Below are 17,508 nucleotides of genomic sequence, written 5' to 3' on the forward strand. Positions count from 1 at the left end.
TGTTGGGGTGATGAAAGGAGACAGAGAGTGAGGAGGAGAGGGTAAGGGCTGTTGGGGTAAGGAAAGGAGACAGAGAGAGTGAGGAGGAGAGGGTAAGGGCTGTTGGGGTAAGGAAAGGAGACAGGGAGAGTGAGGAGGAGAGGGTAAGGGCTGTTGGGGTGATGAAAGGAGACAGAGAGAGTGAGGAGGAGAGGGTAAGGGCTGTTGGGGTGAGAATAGGAGACAGAGAGTGAGGAGGAGAGGGTAAGGGCTGTTGGGGTGATGAAAGGAGACAGAGAGAGTGAGGAGGAGAGGGTAAGGGCTGTTGGGGTGATGAAAGGAGACAGAGAGAGTGAGGAGGAGAGGGTAAGGGCTGTTGGGGTGATGAAAGGAGACAGAGAGAGTGAGGAGGAGAGGGTAAGGGCTGTTGGGGTGAGGAAAGGAGACAGAGAGAGTGAGGAGGAGAGGGTAAGGGCTGTTGGGGTGATGAAAGGAGACAGAGAGAGTGAGGAGGAGAGGGTAAGGGCTGTTGGGGTGATGAAAGAGACAGAGAGAGTGAGGAGGAGAGGGTAAGGGCTGTTGGGGTGATGAAAGGAGACAGAGAGTGAGGAGGAGAGGGTAAGGGCTGTTGGGGTGAGGAAAGGAGACAGAGACAGAGAGAGTGAGGAGGAGAGGGTAAGGGCTGTTGGGGTAAGGAAAGGAGACAAAGAGAGTGAGGAGGAGAGGGTAAGGGCTGTTGGGGTGATGAAAGGAGACAGAGAGAGTGAGGAGGAGAGGGTAAGGGCTGTTGGGGTGAGGAAAGGAGACAGAGAGAGTGAGGAGGAGAGGTTAAGGGCTGTCGGGGTGATGAAAGGAGACAGAGAGAGTGAGGAGGAGAGGGTAAGGGCTGTTGGGGTGATGAAAGGAGACAGAGAGAGTGAGGAGGACAGGGTAAGGGCTGTTGGGGTGATGAAAGGAGACAGAGACAGAGAGAGTGAGGAGGAGAGGGTAAGGGCTGTTGGGGTGAGGAAAGGAGACAGAGAGTGTGAGGAGGAGAGGGTAAGGGCTGTTGGGGTGAGGAAAGGAGGCATAGAGAGTGAGGAGGAGAGGGTAAGGGCTGTTGGGGTGATGAAAGGAGACAGAGAGAGTGAGGAGGAGAGGGTAAGGGCTGTTGGGGTGATGAAAGGAGACAGAGAGAGTGAGGAGGAGAGGGTAAGGGCTGTTGGGGTGATGAAAGGAGACAGAGAGAGTGAGGAGGAGAGGGTAAGGGCTGTTGAGGTGAGGAAAGGAGACAGAGAAAGAGAGTGAGGAGGAGAGGGTAAGGGCTGTTGGGGTGAGGAAAGGAGACAGAGAGAGTGAGGAGGACAGGGTAAGGGCTGTTGGGGTGAGGTGACAGAGACAGAGAGAGTGAGGAGGAGAGGGTAAGGGCTGTTGGGGTGATGAAAAGAGAGTGTGAGGAGGAGAGGGTAAGGGCTGTTGGGGTGAGGAAAGGAGACAGAGACAGAGAGAGTGAGGAGGAGAGGGTAAGGGCTGTTGGGGTAAGGAAAGGAGACAAAGAGAGTGAGGAGGAGAGGGTAAGGGCTGTTGGGGTGATGAAAGGAGATAGAGAGAGTGAGGAGGAGAGGGTAAGGGCTGTTGGGGTGATGAAAGGAGACAGAGAGAGTGAGGAGGAGAGGGTAAGGGCTGTTGGGGTGAGAATAGGAGACAGAGAGTGAGGAGGAGAGGGTAAGGGCTGTTGGGGTGATGAAAGGAGACAGAGAGAGTGAGGAGGAGAGGGTAAGGGCTGTTGGGGTGATGAAAGGAGACAGAGAGAGTGAGGAGAGAGGTAAGGGCTGTTGGGGTGATGAAAGGAGACAGAGAGAGTGAGGAGGAGAGGGTAAGGGCTGTTGGGGTGAGGAAAGGAGACAGAGAGAGTGAGGAGGAGAGGGTAAGGGCTGTTGGGGTGATGAAAGGAGACAGAGAGAGTGAGGAGGACAGGGTAAGGGCTGTTGTGGTGATGAAAGGAGACAGAGACAGAGAGAGTGAGGAGGAGAGGGTAAGGGCTGTTGGGGTGATGAAAGAGACTGTGAGGAGGAGAGGGTAAGGGCTGTTGGGGTGAGGAAAGGTGACAGAGACAGAGAGAGTGAGGAGGAGAGGGTAAGGGCTGTTGGGGTAAGGAAAGGAGACAAAGAGAGTGAGGAGGAGAGGGTAAGGGCTGTTGGGGTGATGAAAGGAGACAGAGAGAGTGAGGAGGAGAGGGTAAGGGCTGTTGGGGTGATGAAAGGAGACAGAGAGAATGAGGAGGAGAGGGTAAGGGCTGTTGGGGTGAGGAAAGGAGACAGAGAGAGTGAGGAGGAGAGGGTAAGGGATGTTGGGGTGAGGAAAGGAGACAGAGAGAGTGAGGAGGAGAGGGTAAGGGCTGTTGAGGTGAGGAAAGGATACAGAGACAGAGAGAGTGAGGAGGAGAGGGTAAGGGCTGTTTGGGTGAGGAAAGGAGACAGAGAGAGTGAGGAGGAGAGGGTAAGGGCTGTTGAGGTGAGGAAAGGAGACAGAGACAAAGAGAGTGAGGAGGAGAGGGTAAGGGCTGTTGGGGTGAGGAAAGGAGACAGAGAGAGTGAGGAGGAGAGGTTAAGGGCTGTTGGGATGAGGAAAGGAGACAGAGACTGAGAGAGTGAGGAGGAGAGGGTAAGGGCTGTTGGGGTAAGGAAAGGAGACAGAGAGAGTGAGGAGGAGAGGGTAAGGGCTGTTGGGGTAAGGAAAGGAGACAGAGAGAGTGAGGAGGAGAGGGTAAGGGCTGTTGGGGTAAGGAAAGGAGGCAGAGAGAGTGAGGAGGAGAGGGTAAGGGCTGTTGGGGTAAGGAAAGGAGACAGAGAGAGTGAGGAGGAGAGGGTAAGGGCTGTTGGGGTGATGAAAGGAGACAGAGAGAGTGAGGAGGAGAGGGTAAGGGCTGTTGGGGTGATGAAAGGAGACAGAGAGAGTGAGGAGGAGAGGGTAAGGGCTGTTGGGGTGAGGAAAGGAAACAGAGAGAGTGAGGAGGAGAGGGTAAGGGCTGTTGGGGTGATGAAAGGAGACAGAGAGAGTGAGGAGGAGAGGGTAAGGGCTGTTGGGGTGATGAAAGGAGAGACAGAGAGAGTGAGGAGGAGAGGGTAAGGGCTGTTGGGGTGAGGAAAGAGACAGAGAGAGTGAGGAGGAGAGGGTAAGGGCTGTTGGGGTGAGGAAAGGAGACAGAGACAGAGAGAGTGAGGAGGAGAGGGTAAGGGCTGTTGGGGTAATGAAAGGAGACAAAGAGAGTGAGGAGGAGAGGGTAAGGGCTGTTGGGGTGATGAAAGGAGACAGGAGAGGAGGAGGAGAGGGTAAGGGCTGTTGGGGTGAGGAAAGGACGAGACAGAGAGAGTGAGGAGGAGAGGGTAAGGGCTGTTGGGGTAAGGAAAGGAGACAGAGAGAGTGAGGAGGAGAGGGTAAGGGCTGTTGGGGTGATGAAAGGAGACAGAGAGAGTGAGGAGGAGAGGGTAAGGGCTGTTGGGGTGATGAAAGGAGACAGAGAGAGTGAGCAGGAGAGGGTAAGGGCTGTTGGGGTGATGAAAGGAGGCAGAGAGAGTGAGAAGGAGAGGGTAAGGGCTGTTGGGGTGATGAAAGGAGACAGAGAGAGTGAGGAGGAGAGGGTAAGGACTGTTGGGGTGATGAAAGGAGACAGAGAGAATGAGGAGGAGAGGGTAAGGGCTGTTGGGGTGATGAAAGGAGACAGAGAGAGTGAGGAGGAGAGGGTAAGGGCTGTTGGGGTAAGGAAAGGAGACAAAGAGAGTGAGGAGGAGAGGGTAAGGGCTGTTGGGGTGATGAAAGGAGACAGAGAGAGTGAGGAGGAGAGGGTAAGGGCTGTTGGGGTGATGAAAGGAGACAGAGAGAGTGAGGAGGAGAGGGTAAGGACTGTTGGGGTGATGAAAGGAGACAGAGAGAATGAGGAGGAGAGGGTAAGGGCTGTTGGGGTGATGAAAGGAGACAGAGAGAGTGAGGAGGAGAGGGTAAGGGCTGTTGAGGTGAGGAAAGGAGACAGCGACAAAGACAGTGAGGAGGAGAGGGTAAGGGCTGTTGGGGTGAGGAAAGGAGACAGAGAGAGTGAGGAGGAGAGGTTAAGGGTTGTTGGGATGAGGAAAGGAGACAGAGACTGGGAGAGTGAGGAGGAGAGGGTAAGGGCTGTTGGGGTAAGGAAAGGAGCCAGAGAGAGTGAGGAGGAGAGGGTAAGGGCTGTTGGGGTGATGAAAGGAGACAGAGAGAGTGAGGAGGAGAGGGTAAGGGCTGTTGGGGTAAGGAAAGGAGGCAGAGAGAGTGAGGAGGAGAGGGTAAGGGCTGTTGGGGTGATGAAAGGAGACAGAGAGAGTGAGGAGGAGAGGGTAAGGGCTGTTGGGGTGATGAAAGGAGACAGAGAGAGTGAGGAGGAGAGGGTAAGGGCTGTTGGGGTGAGGAAAGGAGACAGAGAGAGTGAGGAGGAGAGGGTAAGGGCTGTTGGGGTGATGAAAGGAGACAGAGAGAGTGAGGAGGACAGGGTAAGGGCTGTTGGGGTGATGAAAGGAGACAGAGACAGAGAGAGTGAGGAGGAGAGGGTAAGGGCTGTTGGGGTGATGAAAGAGACTGTGAGGAGGAGAGGGTAAGGGCTGTTGGGGTGAGGAAAGGAGACAGAGAGAGTGAGGAGGAGAGGGTAAGGGCTGTTGGGGTAAGGAAAGGAGACAAAGAGAGTGAGGAGGAGAGGGTAAGGGCTGTTGGGGTGATGAAAGGAGACAGAGAGAGTGAGGAGGAGAGGGTAAGGGCTGTTGGGGTGATGAAAGGAGACAGAGAGAGTGAGGAGGAGAGGGTAAGGGCTGTTGGGGTGATGAAAGGAGACAGAGAGAGTGAGAAGGAGAGGGTAAGGGCTGTTGGGGTGATGAAAGGAGACAGAGAGAGTGAGGAGGAGAGGGTAAGGACTGTTGGGGTGATGAAAGGAGACAGAGAGAATGAGGAGGAGAGGGTAAGGGCTGTTGGGGTGATGAAAGGAGACAGAGAGAGTGAGGAGGAGAGGGTAAGGGCTGTTGGGGTAAGGAAAGGAGACAAAGAGAGTGAGGAGGAGAGGGTAAGGGCTGTTGGGGTGATGAAAGGAGACAGAGAGAGTGAGGAGGAGAGGGTAAGGGCTGTTGGGGTGATGAAAGGAGACAGAGAGAGTGAGGAGGAGAGGGTAAGGACTGTTGGGGTGATGAAAGGAGACAGAGAGAATGAGGAGGAGAGGGTAAGGGCTGTTGGGGTGATGAAAGGAGACAGAGAGAGTGAGGAGGAGAGGGTAAGGGCTGTTGGGGTGAGGAAAGGAGACAGAGAGAGTGATTAGGAGAGGGTAAGGGCTGTTGGGATGAGGAAAGGAGACAGAGACAGAGAGTGAGGAGGAGAGGGTAAGGGCTGTTGGGGTAAGGAAAGGAGCCAGAGAGAGTGAGGAGGAGAGGGTAAGGGCTGTTGGGGTGATGAAAGGAGACAGAGAGAGTGAGGAGGAGAGGGTAAGGGCTGTTGGGGTGAGAATAGGAGACAGAGAGTGAGGAGGAGAGGGTAAGGGCTGTTGGGGTGATGAAAGGAGACAGAGAGAGTGAGGAGGAGAGGGTAAGGGCTGTTGGGGTGATGAAAGGAGACAGAGAGAGTGAGGAGGAGAGGGTAAGTGCTGTTGGGGTGATGAAAGGAGACAGAGAGAGTGAGGAGGAGAGGGTAAGGACTGTTGGGGTGATGAAAGGAGACAGAGACAGAGAGAGTGAGGAGGAGAGGGTAAGGGCTGTTGGGGTGATGAAAGGAGACAGAGAGAGTGAGGAGGAGAGGGTAAGGGCTGTTGGGGTGATGACAGAGACAGAGAGAGTGAGGAGGAGAGGGTAAGGGCTGTTGGGGTGATGAAAGAGACTGTGAGGAGGAGAGGGTAAGGGCTGTTGGGGTGAGGAAAGGAGACAGAGACAGAGAGAGTGAGGAGGAGAGGGTAAGGGCTGTTGGGGTAAGGAAAGGAGACAAAGAGAGTGAGGAGGAGAGGGTAAGGGCTGTTGGGGTGATGAAAGGAGACAGAGAGAGTGAGGAGGTGAGGGTAAGTGCTGTTGGGGTGATGAAAGGAGACAGAGAGAGTGAGGAGGAGAGGGTAAGGACTGTTGGGGTGATGAAAGGAGACAGAGAGAATGAGGAGGAGAGGGTAAGGGCTGTTGGGGTGATGAAAGGAGACAGAGAGAGTGAGGAGGAGAGGGTAAGGGCTGTTGGGGTAAGGAAAGGAGACAGAGAGAGTGAGGAGGAGAGGGTACGGGCTGTTGGGGTGATGAAAGGAGACAGAGAGAGTGAGGAGGAGAGGGTAAGGGCTGTTGAGGTGAGGAAAGGATACAGAGACAGAGAGAGTGAGGAGGAGAGGGTAATGGCTGTTGGGGTGAGGAAAGGAGACAGAGAGAGTGAGGAGGAGAGGTTAAGGGCTGTTGGGATGAGGAAAGGAGACAGAGACAGAGAGAGTGAGGAGGAGAGGGTAAGGGCTGTTGAGGTGAGGAAAGGAGACAGAGAGAGTGAGGAGGAGAGGGTAAGGGCTGTTGGGGTAAGGAAAGGAGACAGAGAGAGTGAGGAGGAGAGGGTACGGGCTGTTGGGGCTAGAATAGGAGGCAGAGAGTGAGGAGGAGAGGGTAAGGGCTGTTGGGGTGATGAAAGGAGACAAAGAGAGTGAGGAGGAGAGGGTAAGGGCTGTTGGGGTGATGAAAGGAGACAGAGAGAGTGAGGAGGAGAGGGTAAGGGCTGTTGGGGTGAGGAAAGGAGACAGAGAGAGTGAGGAGGAGAGGGTAAGGGCTGTTGGGGTGATGAAAGGAGACAGAGAGAGTGAGGAGGAGAGGGTAAGGGCTGTTGGGGTGAGGAAAGGAGACAGAGAGAGTGAGGAGGAGAGGGTAAGGGCTGTTGGGGTGATGAAAGGAGACAGAGAGAGTGAGGAGGAGAGGGTAAGGGCTGTTGGGGTGAGGAAAGGAGACAGAGAGAGTGAGGAGGAGAGGGTAAGGGCTGTTGGGGTGATGAAAGGAGACAGAGAGAGTGAGGAGGAGAGGGTAAGGGCTGTTGGGGTGAGGAAAGGATACAGAGAGAGTGAGGAGGAGAGGGTAAGGGCTGTTGGGGTGATGAAAGGAGACAGAGAGAGTGAGGAGGAGAGGGTAAGGGCTGTTGGGGTGAGAATAGGAGACAGAGAGTGAGGAGGAGAGGGTAAGGGCTGTTGGGGTGATGAAAGGAGACAGAGTTAGTGAGAAGGCGAGGGTAAGGGCTGTTGGGGTGAGAATAGGAGACAGAGTTAGTGAGGAGGAGAGGGTATGTCTGGCCATAGCACATAGCATGCCCGTTTGTAAATCTGGCCCTGTTCTCAGCATGTCCCCCAGGTCCCCTCCTCATAGACTGCTATATGCTATGGCTAGACAGCTGTTACTGTTACTTAGCCCGTTAACAACCATTGGAACATAGCTCAGCCTGCGGATGATGTCCCAGAATACCTTGTCCCAGAGAACTGCCATGCTGTCATAGTTTAAAATAGATTCTAAATCACAATTGTCTGGCCTTTCTCCCTCACAGCCCTGGTGTGGTTTTAGTCATCAGGAAGAATAAGCTCATACTTCCTGTGTGCACAAGACTCAATGAGCAATGTAGCAGAGGTCTCTGCAGTGCAGCGCCATTCATTCTCATTTGGGCTGCAGGAGCACCACCTCCCTCTGTGTGTGTGTGTGTGTGTGTGTGTGTGTGTGTGTGTGTGTGTGTGTGTGTGTGTGTGTGTGTGTGTGTGTGTGTGTGTGTGTGAGAGTGAGAGAGGACGGAGGAGAGAGAGAGAGAGAGAGGACGGAGGAGAGAGAGAGAGAGGACGGAGGAGAGAGAGAGAGAGGACGGAGGAGAGAGAGAGAGGACGGAGGAGAGAGAGAGGACAGAGAAGAGAGAGAGAGGACTAGAGAGAGAGAGAGAGGGGACTAGAGAGGAGAGAGAGAGGGTGGAGAAGAGAGAGAGAGAAAACGGAGAAGAGAGAGAGAGAGAGGACAGAAGAGAGAGAGAGAGAGAGAGGACAGAGAAGAGAGAGAGGACAGAAGAGAGAGGACAGAGAAGAGAGAGAGAGAGAGGACGGAGAAGAGAGAGAGAGAGAGGACTAGAGAAGAGAGAGAGAGAGGACGGAGAAGAGAGAGAGAGAGAGAGAGAGAGGACGGAAAGAGAAGAGAGAGAGAGAGAGAGAGAGAGAGAGAGGACTGGAGAAGAGAGAGAGAGAGCGAACGGAGGAGAGAGAGAGGGAGGACTGGAGAAGAGAGAGAGAGAGGACTAGAGGAGAGAGAGAGAGAGGACGGAGAAGAGAGAGAGAGGACGGAGAAGAGAGAGAGAGGACGGAGAAGAGAGAGAGAGAGAGAGGACTGGAGAAGAGAGAGGACTGGAGAAGAGAGAGAGGACTAGAGAAGAGAGAGAGAGGACTGGAGAAGAACTAGAGAAGAGAGAGAGAGAGGACTGGAGAAGAGCGAGAGAGAGAGAGAGAGAGGACGGAGAAGAGAGAGAGAGGACAGAGAGGAGAGAGAGAGAGAACAGAGAAGAGAGAGAGAGAGAGGACTGGAGAAGAGAGAGAGCGAGAGGACTGGAGAAGAGAGAGAGGGTTGGTATAGACATAGGAGAAACAGGCAGAGTAGTAGGCAAAGAGACAAATGCAACAAGGAGATTTAGGAGTGCTAGTCAAAGAGGAGGATAGGTAGCAGAGTAGAGACACGGGTAAACAAGGCAGCACAGACCGTATAGGTCTGGTCCTCTCGGCGTCAACCCAAATGATGGCTTTGTTCCCTGCAGAAACTACCAGCTAAATATATAGAAACCTGTAGAAACTACCAGCTAAATATATAGAAACCTGCAGAAACTACCAGCTAAATATATAGAAACCTGCAGAAACTACCAGCTAAATATATAGAAACCTGCAGAAACTACCAGCTAAATATATAGAAACCTGCAGAAACTACCAGCTAAATATATAGAAACCTGCAGAAACTACCAGCTAAATATATAGAAACCTGCAGAAACTACCAGCTAAATATATAGAAACCTGCAGAAACTACCAGCTAAATATTTAGAAACCTGCAGAAACTACCAGCTAAATATATAGAAACCTGCAGAAACTACCAGCTAAATATATAGAAACCTGCAGAAACTACCAGCTAAATATATAGAAACCTGCAGAAACTACCAGCTAAATATTTAGAAACCTGCAGAAACTACCAGCTAAATATATAGAAACCTGCAGAAACTACCAGCTAAATATATAGAAACCTGCAGAAACTACCAGCTAAATATATAGAAACCTGCAGAAACTACCAGCTAAATATTTAGAAACCTGCAGAAACTACCAGCTAAATATATAGAAACCTGCAGAAACTACCAGCTAAATATATAGAAACCTGCAGAAACTACCAGCTAAATATATAGAAACCTGCAGAAACTACCAGCTAAATATTTAGAAACCTGCAGAAACTACCAGCTAAATATATAGAGACCTGCAGAAACTACCAGCTAAATATCTAGAAACCTGCAGAAACTACCAGCTAAATATTTAGAAACCTGCAGAAACTACCAGCTAAATATATAGAAACCTGCAGAAACTACCAGCTAAATATTTAGAAACCTGCAGAAACTACCAGCTAAATATATAGAAACTTGCAGAAACTACCAGCTAAATATATAGAAACCTGCAGAAACTACCAGCTAAATATTTAGAAACCTGCAGAAACTACCAGCTAAATATATAGAAACCTGCAGAAACTACCAGCTAAATATATAGAAACCTGCAGAAACTACCAGCTAAATATATAGAAACCTGCAGAAACTACCAGATAAATATTTAGAAACCTGCAGAAACTACCAGCTAAATATGTAGAAACCTGCAGAAACTACCAGCTAAATATATAGAAACCTGCAGAAACTACCAGCTAAATATATAGAAACCTGCAGAAACTACCAGATAAATATATAGAAACCTGCAGAAACTACCAGCTAAATATGTAGAAACCTGCAGAAACTACCAGCTAAATATATAGAAACCTGCAGAAACTACCAGCTAAATATATAGAAACCTGCAGAAACTACCAGCTAAATATATAGAAACCTGCAGAAACTACCAGCTAAATATATAGAAACCTGCAGAAACTACCAGCTAAATATATAGAAACCTGCAGAAACTACCAGCTAAATATTAAAGAAACCTGCAGAAACTACCAGCTAAATATACTGCTCAAAAAAATAAAGGGAACACTTAAACAACACATCCTAGATCTGAATGAAAGAAATAATCTTATTAAATACTTTTCTCTTTACATAGTTGAATGTGCTGACAACAAAAACACACAAAAATAATAAATAGAAATCCAATTTATCAACCCATGGAGGTCTGGATTTGGAGTCACACTCAAAATTAAAGTGGAAAACCACACTACAGGCTGATCCAACTTTGATGTAATGTCCTTAAAACAAGTCAAAATGAGGCTCAGTAGTGTGTGTGGCCTCCACGTGCCTGTATGACCTCCCTACAATGCCTGGGCATGCTCCTGATGAGGTGGCGGAAGGATCTCCTGAGGGATCTCCTCCTAGACCTGAACTAAAGCATCCGCCAACTCCTGGACAGTCTGTGGTGCAACGTGGCGTTGGTGGATGGAGCGAGACATGATGTCCCAGATGTGCTCAATTGGATTCAGGTCTGGGGAACGGGCGGGCCAGTCCATAGCATCAATGCCTTCCTCTTGCAGGAACTGCTGACACACTCCAGCCACATGAGGTCTAGCATTGTCTTGCATTAGGAGGAACCAAGGGCCAACCGCACCAGCATATGGTCTCACAAGGGGTCTGAGGATCTCATCTCGGTACCTAATGGCAGTCAGGCTACCTCTGGCGAGCACATGGAGGGCTGTGCGGCCCCCCAAAGAAATGCCACCCCACACCATGACTGACCCACCGCCAAACCGGTCATGCAGGAGGATGTTGCAGGCAGCAGAACATTCTCCACGGTGTCTCCAGACTCTGTCACGTCTGTCACGTGCTCAGTGTGAACCTGCTTTCATCTGTGAAGAGCACAGGGCGCCAGTGGCGAATTTGCCAATCTTGGTGTTCTCTGGCAAATGCCAAACGTCCTGCACGGTGTTGGGCTGTAAGCACAACCCCCACCTGTGGACGTCGGGCCCTCATACCACCCTCATGGAGTCTGTTTCTGACCGTTTGAGCAGACACATGCACATTTGTGGCCTGCTGGAGGTCATTTTGCAGGGCTCTGGCAGTGCTTCTCCTGCTCCTCCTTGCACAAAGGCGGAGGTAGCGGTCCTGCTGCTGGGTTGTTGCCCTCCTACGGCCTCCTCCACGTCTCCTGATGTACTGGCCTGTCTCCTGGTAGCGCCTCCATGCTCTGGACACTACGCTGACAGACACAGCAAACCTTCTTGCCACAGCTCACATTGATGTGCCATCCTGGATGAGCTGCACTACCTGAGCCACTTGTGTGGGTTGTAGACTCCGTCTCATGCTACCACTAGAGTGAAAGCACCGCCAGCATTCAATAGTGACCAAAACATCAGCCAGGAAGCATAGGAACTGAGAAGTGGTCTGTGGTCCCCACCTGCAGAACCACTCCTTTATTGGGGGTGTCTTGCTAATTGCCTATAATTTCCACCTGTTGTCTATTCCATTTGCACAACAGCATGTGACATTTATTGTCAATCAGTGTTACTTCCTAAGTGGACAGTTTGATTTCACAGAAGTGTGATTGACTTGGAGTTACATTGTGTTGTTTAAGTGTTCCCTTTATTTTTTTGAGCAGTGTATATAGAAACCTGCAGAAACTACCAGATAAATATTTAGAAACCTGCAGAAACTACCAGCTAAATATATAGAAACCTGCAGAAACTACCAGCTAAATATATAGAAACCTGCAGAAACTACCAGATAAATATATAGAAACCTGCAGAAACTACCAGATAAATATATAGAAACCTGCAGAAACTACCAGCTAAATATATAGAAACCTGCAGAAACTACCAGCTAAATATATAGAAACCTGCAGAAACTACCAGCTAAATATATAGAAACCTGCAGAAACTACCAGCTAAATATATAGAAACCTGCAGAAACTACCAGCTAAATATATAGAAACCTGCAGAAACGACCAGCTAAATATATAGAAACCTGCAGAAACTACCAGCTAAATATATAGAAACCTGCAGAAACTACCAGCTAAATATATAGAAACCTGCAGAAACTACCAGCTAAATATATAGAAACCTGCAGAAACTACCAGCTAAATATATAGAAACCTGCAGAAACTACCAGCTAAATATTGGCTTTTTCTCTCCAGTAATAATGGAGCCATGAAATTGATTTAATGTCGCTGAGGTTCTCCTGGGCGGCGCCTCTGCAGTCTGTGAATACAAAACAATGAACCTCCACAGCTGCCCTAAGATCTATTAATTAACCCAGCTAATCCCCAACACCTTATCTCTCTCAACAACTTTTCCCATCGAACACTAACTTTGGAACACAGGGGCTACAGGGTGCTGTGACGCATCGTTGGCAGTGAAGGAGAATCACAGATTGACACTTTTTTGTCTCGTAAAATATTTGGCATTTGTTGTGAAACGTTTGACTTGATGTCTGAGGAGATTGGAGGGCAGATAGCAAATAATTTGTATGCTTGTGAGAATCCAAGCTCAGTATGAACACAGTGTGAAAAGCGTACCTGTCCAATCCTACCCCACTGCACTGCCACAGAGAGAGAGAGAGAAAGGAAGAGGGAGAGAGATATATTTCTGTTCATCATGGCCTTATCTACCAACCAGTCTCTCTCTCAGCATGGTTCTCCTCCACATTGACCTCCAGGCCCCTACCCATGTAGTGTCCCTGCAGGAGGGGAACCACCTCATCCCGGACACCACAGTGTTCCTCTTAACCCCCACCAACCCTTAACACAGCCCCTCAGAGCACAGCATTCAGGCCCACTTACCTCCACCAGCTCTCTGATTGTCCTCTTTCCTAGAACCTCGCTTCCACTCGTCCTTTTCGTTATCTTGTCTCTGCCCTTTCTCCTGGTGGCCTCTTTGGACTGGTCTAGTGAGTGGGCCTGCCTCAAACCAAGGGCACCACGTCGCTCAATAACTTCCTCCTGCGGACAGATCACTGTCCTATCATACGCGCACTGGCCTTGTCCCCTCTCAATATTGCAAATCAACTCAGTCTTTTGTTCAGACTTGTTCCTAATCTCGTCCCAAAGTCCAATTTGTTGATTATATATTAGCACCAAATCAGAGGTTATGAAGTGCCCTAATAGAACAGGATGGGGACTGGCTTTGTTTAATAAGAGAGAAGAGAAAGAAGCAGAGACAGAGAGACAAGTGGAATTACATGCCGTCCCTCCTATCTGAAGACAACCATCTGCCAATGTCACTGCTCCATTGTGCCTGGGCCCTCTACCATGAATAGCCCTCTGCAGCCAAATATGTTTTAATTAGTGAGAGAGATGGTCTGTAATTATATTTATATCATAATAACTAACCACTCTGACTGAGTCCTCGTCCTCCTCGCTGGGTCTTTCATTGTCTCCCTCTATGAGGATGATATTTAATTCTAATGTTAGAACACTGTAGATTCAGTCAAAGTGAACATCCCGGCCCTCGATGGGCGAGTACACACTCTCGGGAGCTGGTCCGTGTTCGCACGCACACACACACCATCTCTCAGCCATGTCCAACTTCACCAACAACCCTTCCCCAATCACTTTATTATCAAAGGCTACAACTGTATTTTTGACAAAAGTGAACCACTTTACTGGTTGCTGTTGCTTATCAAAGCCTAAACAGCAGCTGATTAGTTGCCTGACTCCCACTCCCTCTTCTTTGTGTGAGTATGTTGAAAGAATAGGTAACCACAAAGATGTACATTAGAAGGCTATTGTCCAAAGTCTACCTATATTGACTGGCCTATGCATTGTTTAACTGAGTGCATACTGCATGTAAAGATCTTTGTAGAATGCTGTGGAGACCGTCTTCTTTGTTATATTTGTTTGCAAGTTAAATCATTGACAGGGAAAGAGATAATGAAGAGCAGAAAAGGGCTTGTGTGCTTTCAAACCACAGACAATTGAGCCTCATTGTATTATGAATATTGGGAACAATGGCGAAACACTTGAAAGAAAGGAACGTTTCAATATGCACGCACTCTCTCTCTCTCTTCTCTTCCTCTCTCTTCTCCTCTCTCCTCTCCTCTATCTGGAATCTCCTCAACCTGTGTCCTCCTGCCCCAGCCAACCTCCACCCAAAGGGCAGTCAGAACTAAGCAATGAATCCCAGATGCCCAGACCCATAATAACACCATAAAGCGCTGATAAAACAGGTCGGCAGAGGGATGACAGGTCGACTGAGGCTGGGGCTGAGGCTTGCCCAAGCCTACCCAGAGTCGCCTCTCTTCCACAAATCATCCCTCCATCCCACTGTTCCTCCCTCGTTCCCCAGGCTCAGCAGTCCGCCGGGGCTGCAACATCCAGTCACGCTTTGTGGAGACCAAATTATCCTCCTGATTGATTGAGTTCCAAAGCATAAACCTCACCGGCCGACAACTGCAGCTGATTCGCTCTCCCGACTTTACGGCTTTCTCTCTCCCTCCCTCCCTCCCTTCCTCTGCACAGAGCCGACGAGATAAATGACTTAAGTGGACGACAAAGTGTGCAAGCGTGTTGCAAATTTCCATATCGGTCTTCATGGTGCATGATGTTTGTTGTGTTTCCAAGTTAACCCTTTATTTCCCGTTCTTGAGGATCTGGAAGACTGGTCCCTCCCCCTGATACGCCAGCTTGCCAGCTAGAAGATTCCCTCACTTGTTTTTTTCCTCATGTTAGAAAATGATGTCACTCGCTAATCCAAAACTAATCCCAGTTACTGGGCATGTGGAGAGATACATACACTAAGACACACTCAGTCACTCTCTCTCACACGAGTCGACCCCCTCCCCATACACACAGATTAAAACATTCACTCTTTCTCACCCCCCCCCACACACACACACACACACACACACAGTCACACACACACACACAATCCGACCCCTCACACACACACTCTCTCTCCCACACACACTGATGCCTTGTCCCCCTCTGTCCCCCAGGCTTCCCAGCGACGGCGTATGGACCGGTGGCAGCAGCGGCAGTGGCGGCAGTGCGTGGCTCAGGTAGGGGGGCCCGTGGAAGAGGTGGCTACATGGCATACCAGCAGAACGCAGGGGCAGGTAAACGCTCTGTCGGTATTCTGTGTGGCTACTGCTGCGCTCCATGCTCTGTTCTCACTGGCCGCCGATAACTCCTCTCTCACCTGCTGTATACACACACACACACACACACACACACACACACACACACACACACACACACACACACACACACACACACACACACACACACACACACACACTCTTAATAGACAAGAGAGGATAGAAGGAGGATGCTAAACTCCCCTTCTCTCCTCACTTGCCTCTGCACTGGCTAGAATAGACAGAGGATGAGGATAGGACCAGGGTAGCAGTCTTTAGTTGCCTTGTTACAGAGCTACTATACCTGCCAGCTCTGTGTTTGATAGGTAGGAATACTACCTACTGTGATGTACCTCCACAGTACAATATGTGACTGCAGATCCAGGGAGCAGGATGTTGATTTCTCATGTGTCTGTCACTCGTATCACTCCTACACCTCTTTCAGAGAAGGCTCCTAACTTGAAATCAGCATGTGCTGATGTGCCTATTGATATCGATTAGTTTACTCAAAAATCTGACTTCCACACAAATCTCAAGTTAGGATACGGCTTGCCCCTATAAGACCTTCCAGCCTCTAAATAACCAAGCCAGCATCATGAGTGTCCAGATTCCTGAGTCCTGCTTAAATTGGCTCCCTCGTTGACTTTTTCTATTCCCTGGCCATTGATTGGCTTGTACGATAGCTTAATCAATCACACTGACTTTGTCCACAGACACAGCAATATATAGCTAAATAAACACTGGAGAAAAACAAGCGGCGGGGCAGGAATTGACAGATGGCATTTTGGCTGCGAGGAAAAATGATCGGACACTAATTGGCTGTCAGAACGCCTGGCCCCTGGAAGCAGTGTGGTGCTGGGCTGCACTCTGACAGTTAGGGTTGGAGGTTCAGCCTAACACACACTCACCGCACACACACACCTAATATGAGAAATCAAAAGCAGATACTTTGATGGCTTATGTCCTAGGTGAGTCTGGGGGATGACGACAGGGGCAAGTATAAAGGCTATGGTTAGACTAGACTGGGTTTATCCTACTTTACTCCATGCAAGTTAGTGCAGGGCTGGCCTAGGCAATACAGCTGGGCTGAGCTGGGCGAGGCAGAGAGCCAGTAACAGAGCTAGCCCTTGGCTACAGTACAGTATGTTGCTCCAGCTCTTCCACTGACTGTCTCCTGGATGATTCTGTCACTGTATCACACTCAGGGAGAACCAGAGGGGAAGGCTAAGGGACCAACATGGCCCACAGAGCCCATATTGCTGACATTTAGACTTGACCTTTCTCTGCAACTTCATCTAGTACTCATTACCAAGAGACATGAGTTTACAAACTCCACTCTGCATAGATCTAGTCTGAAGTGAAGGAGCAGATGGAGTTTTGATATATAGCTGGGTAGCTTACCCACCATGCTAACTGGCTTTTGTGTGATGCTAAAGGATGGCTCTCAGAGTAATAATTACATTCTAATGTTGTCCCCTGGCTGAGCCCTTCTGCAATTGGCTCAGGTTCTATGTGCTCATCTCACAGTTACTGTAACTCACTCATCATCAAGAACAAGACAATCATGTGTTGGAATGTTTTGAAGTGATTCAGCAGATGTTTGCAGATGTAGGTCCTCGAAGCACATCTGTTCAATGCAACTGGTTCTGTTCCCAGAGCAACAGTAGGCTACAAAGGACACTCTCTCAGATCATGTTAGGCTGTTATGCAGATGATTTAGTTACTCAAAAGATAACTTGACCTAATCTCAAACATAAGCCATCGCAATATTCAATACTTACAGTTGAAGTCAGAAGTTTACATACACCTTAGCCAAATACATTTAAACTCAGTTTTTCACAATTCCTGACATTTAGTCCTAGTAAAAATTCCCTGTTTTAGGTCAGTTAGGATCACCACTTTATTTTAAGAATGTGAAATGTCAGAATAATAGTAGAGAGAATGATTTATTTCAGCTTTTATTTATTTCATCACATTCCCAGTGGGTCAGAAGTTTACATACATTCAATTAGTATTTGATAGCATTGTCTTTAAATTGTTTAACTTGAGTCAAACGTTTCGGGTAGCCTTCCACAAGCTTCCCACAATAAATTATGTGAATTTTGGCCCATTCCTCCTGACAGAGCTGGTGTAACTGAGTCAGGTTTGTAGGCCTCCTTGCTCGCACACGCTTTTTCAGTTCTGACAACATATTTTCTATGTCATTGAGGTCAGGGCTTTGTGATGGCCACTCCAATATCTTGACTTTGTTGTCCTTAAGCCATTTTGCCACAACTTTGGAAGTATGCTTGG

At 49.2% G+C, this 17,508-nt stretch overlaps 1 protein-coding gene across 9 annotated transcripts in view; it reads left to right on the plus strand.

Moving 5' to 3' along the window:
- Positions 1 to 17,508, plus strand: part of LOC106613081 (RNA-binding protein Musashi homolog 2) — a 326,713-nt gene that overhangs the window by 277,188 nt on the left and 32,017 nt on the right. For 5 of the 9 annotated variants that reach the window (XM_045724688.1, XM_045724689.1, XM_045724690.1 and 2 more), the window contains exon 11: positions 15,076 to 15,195. In XM_045724688.1, the coding sequence (XP_045580644.1) occupies positions 15,076 to 15,195 (120 nt within the window). The remainder of the gene's footprint in view (positions 1 to 15,075; positions 15,196 to 17,508) is intronic. The other 4 variants (XM_045724692.1, XM_045724691.1, XM_045724696.1 and 1 more) reach the window with 1 other exon arrangement.

This window comes from Salmo salar, chromosome ssa09 (assembly GCF_905237065.1).
Source record: "Salmo salar chromosome ssa09, Ssal_v3.1, whole genome shotgun sequence".
Lineage (NCBI taxonomy): Eukaryota > Metazoa > Chordata > Actinopteri > Salmoniformes > Salmonidae > Salmo > Salmo salar.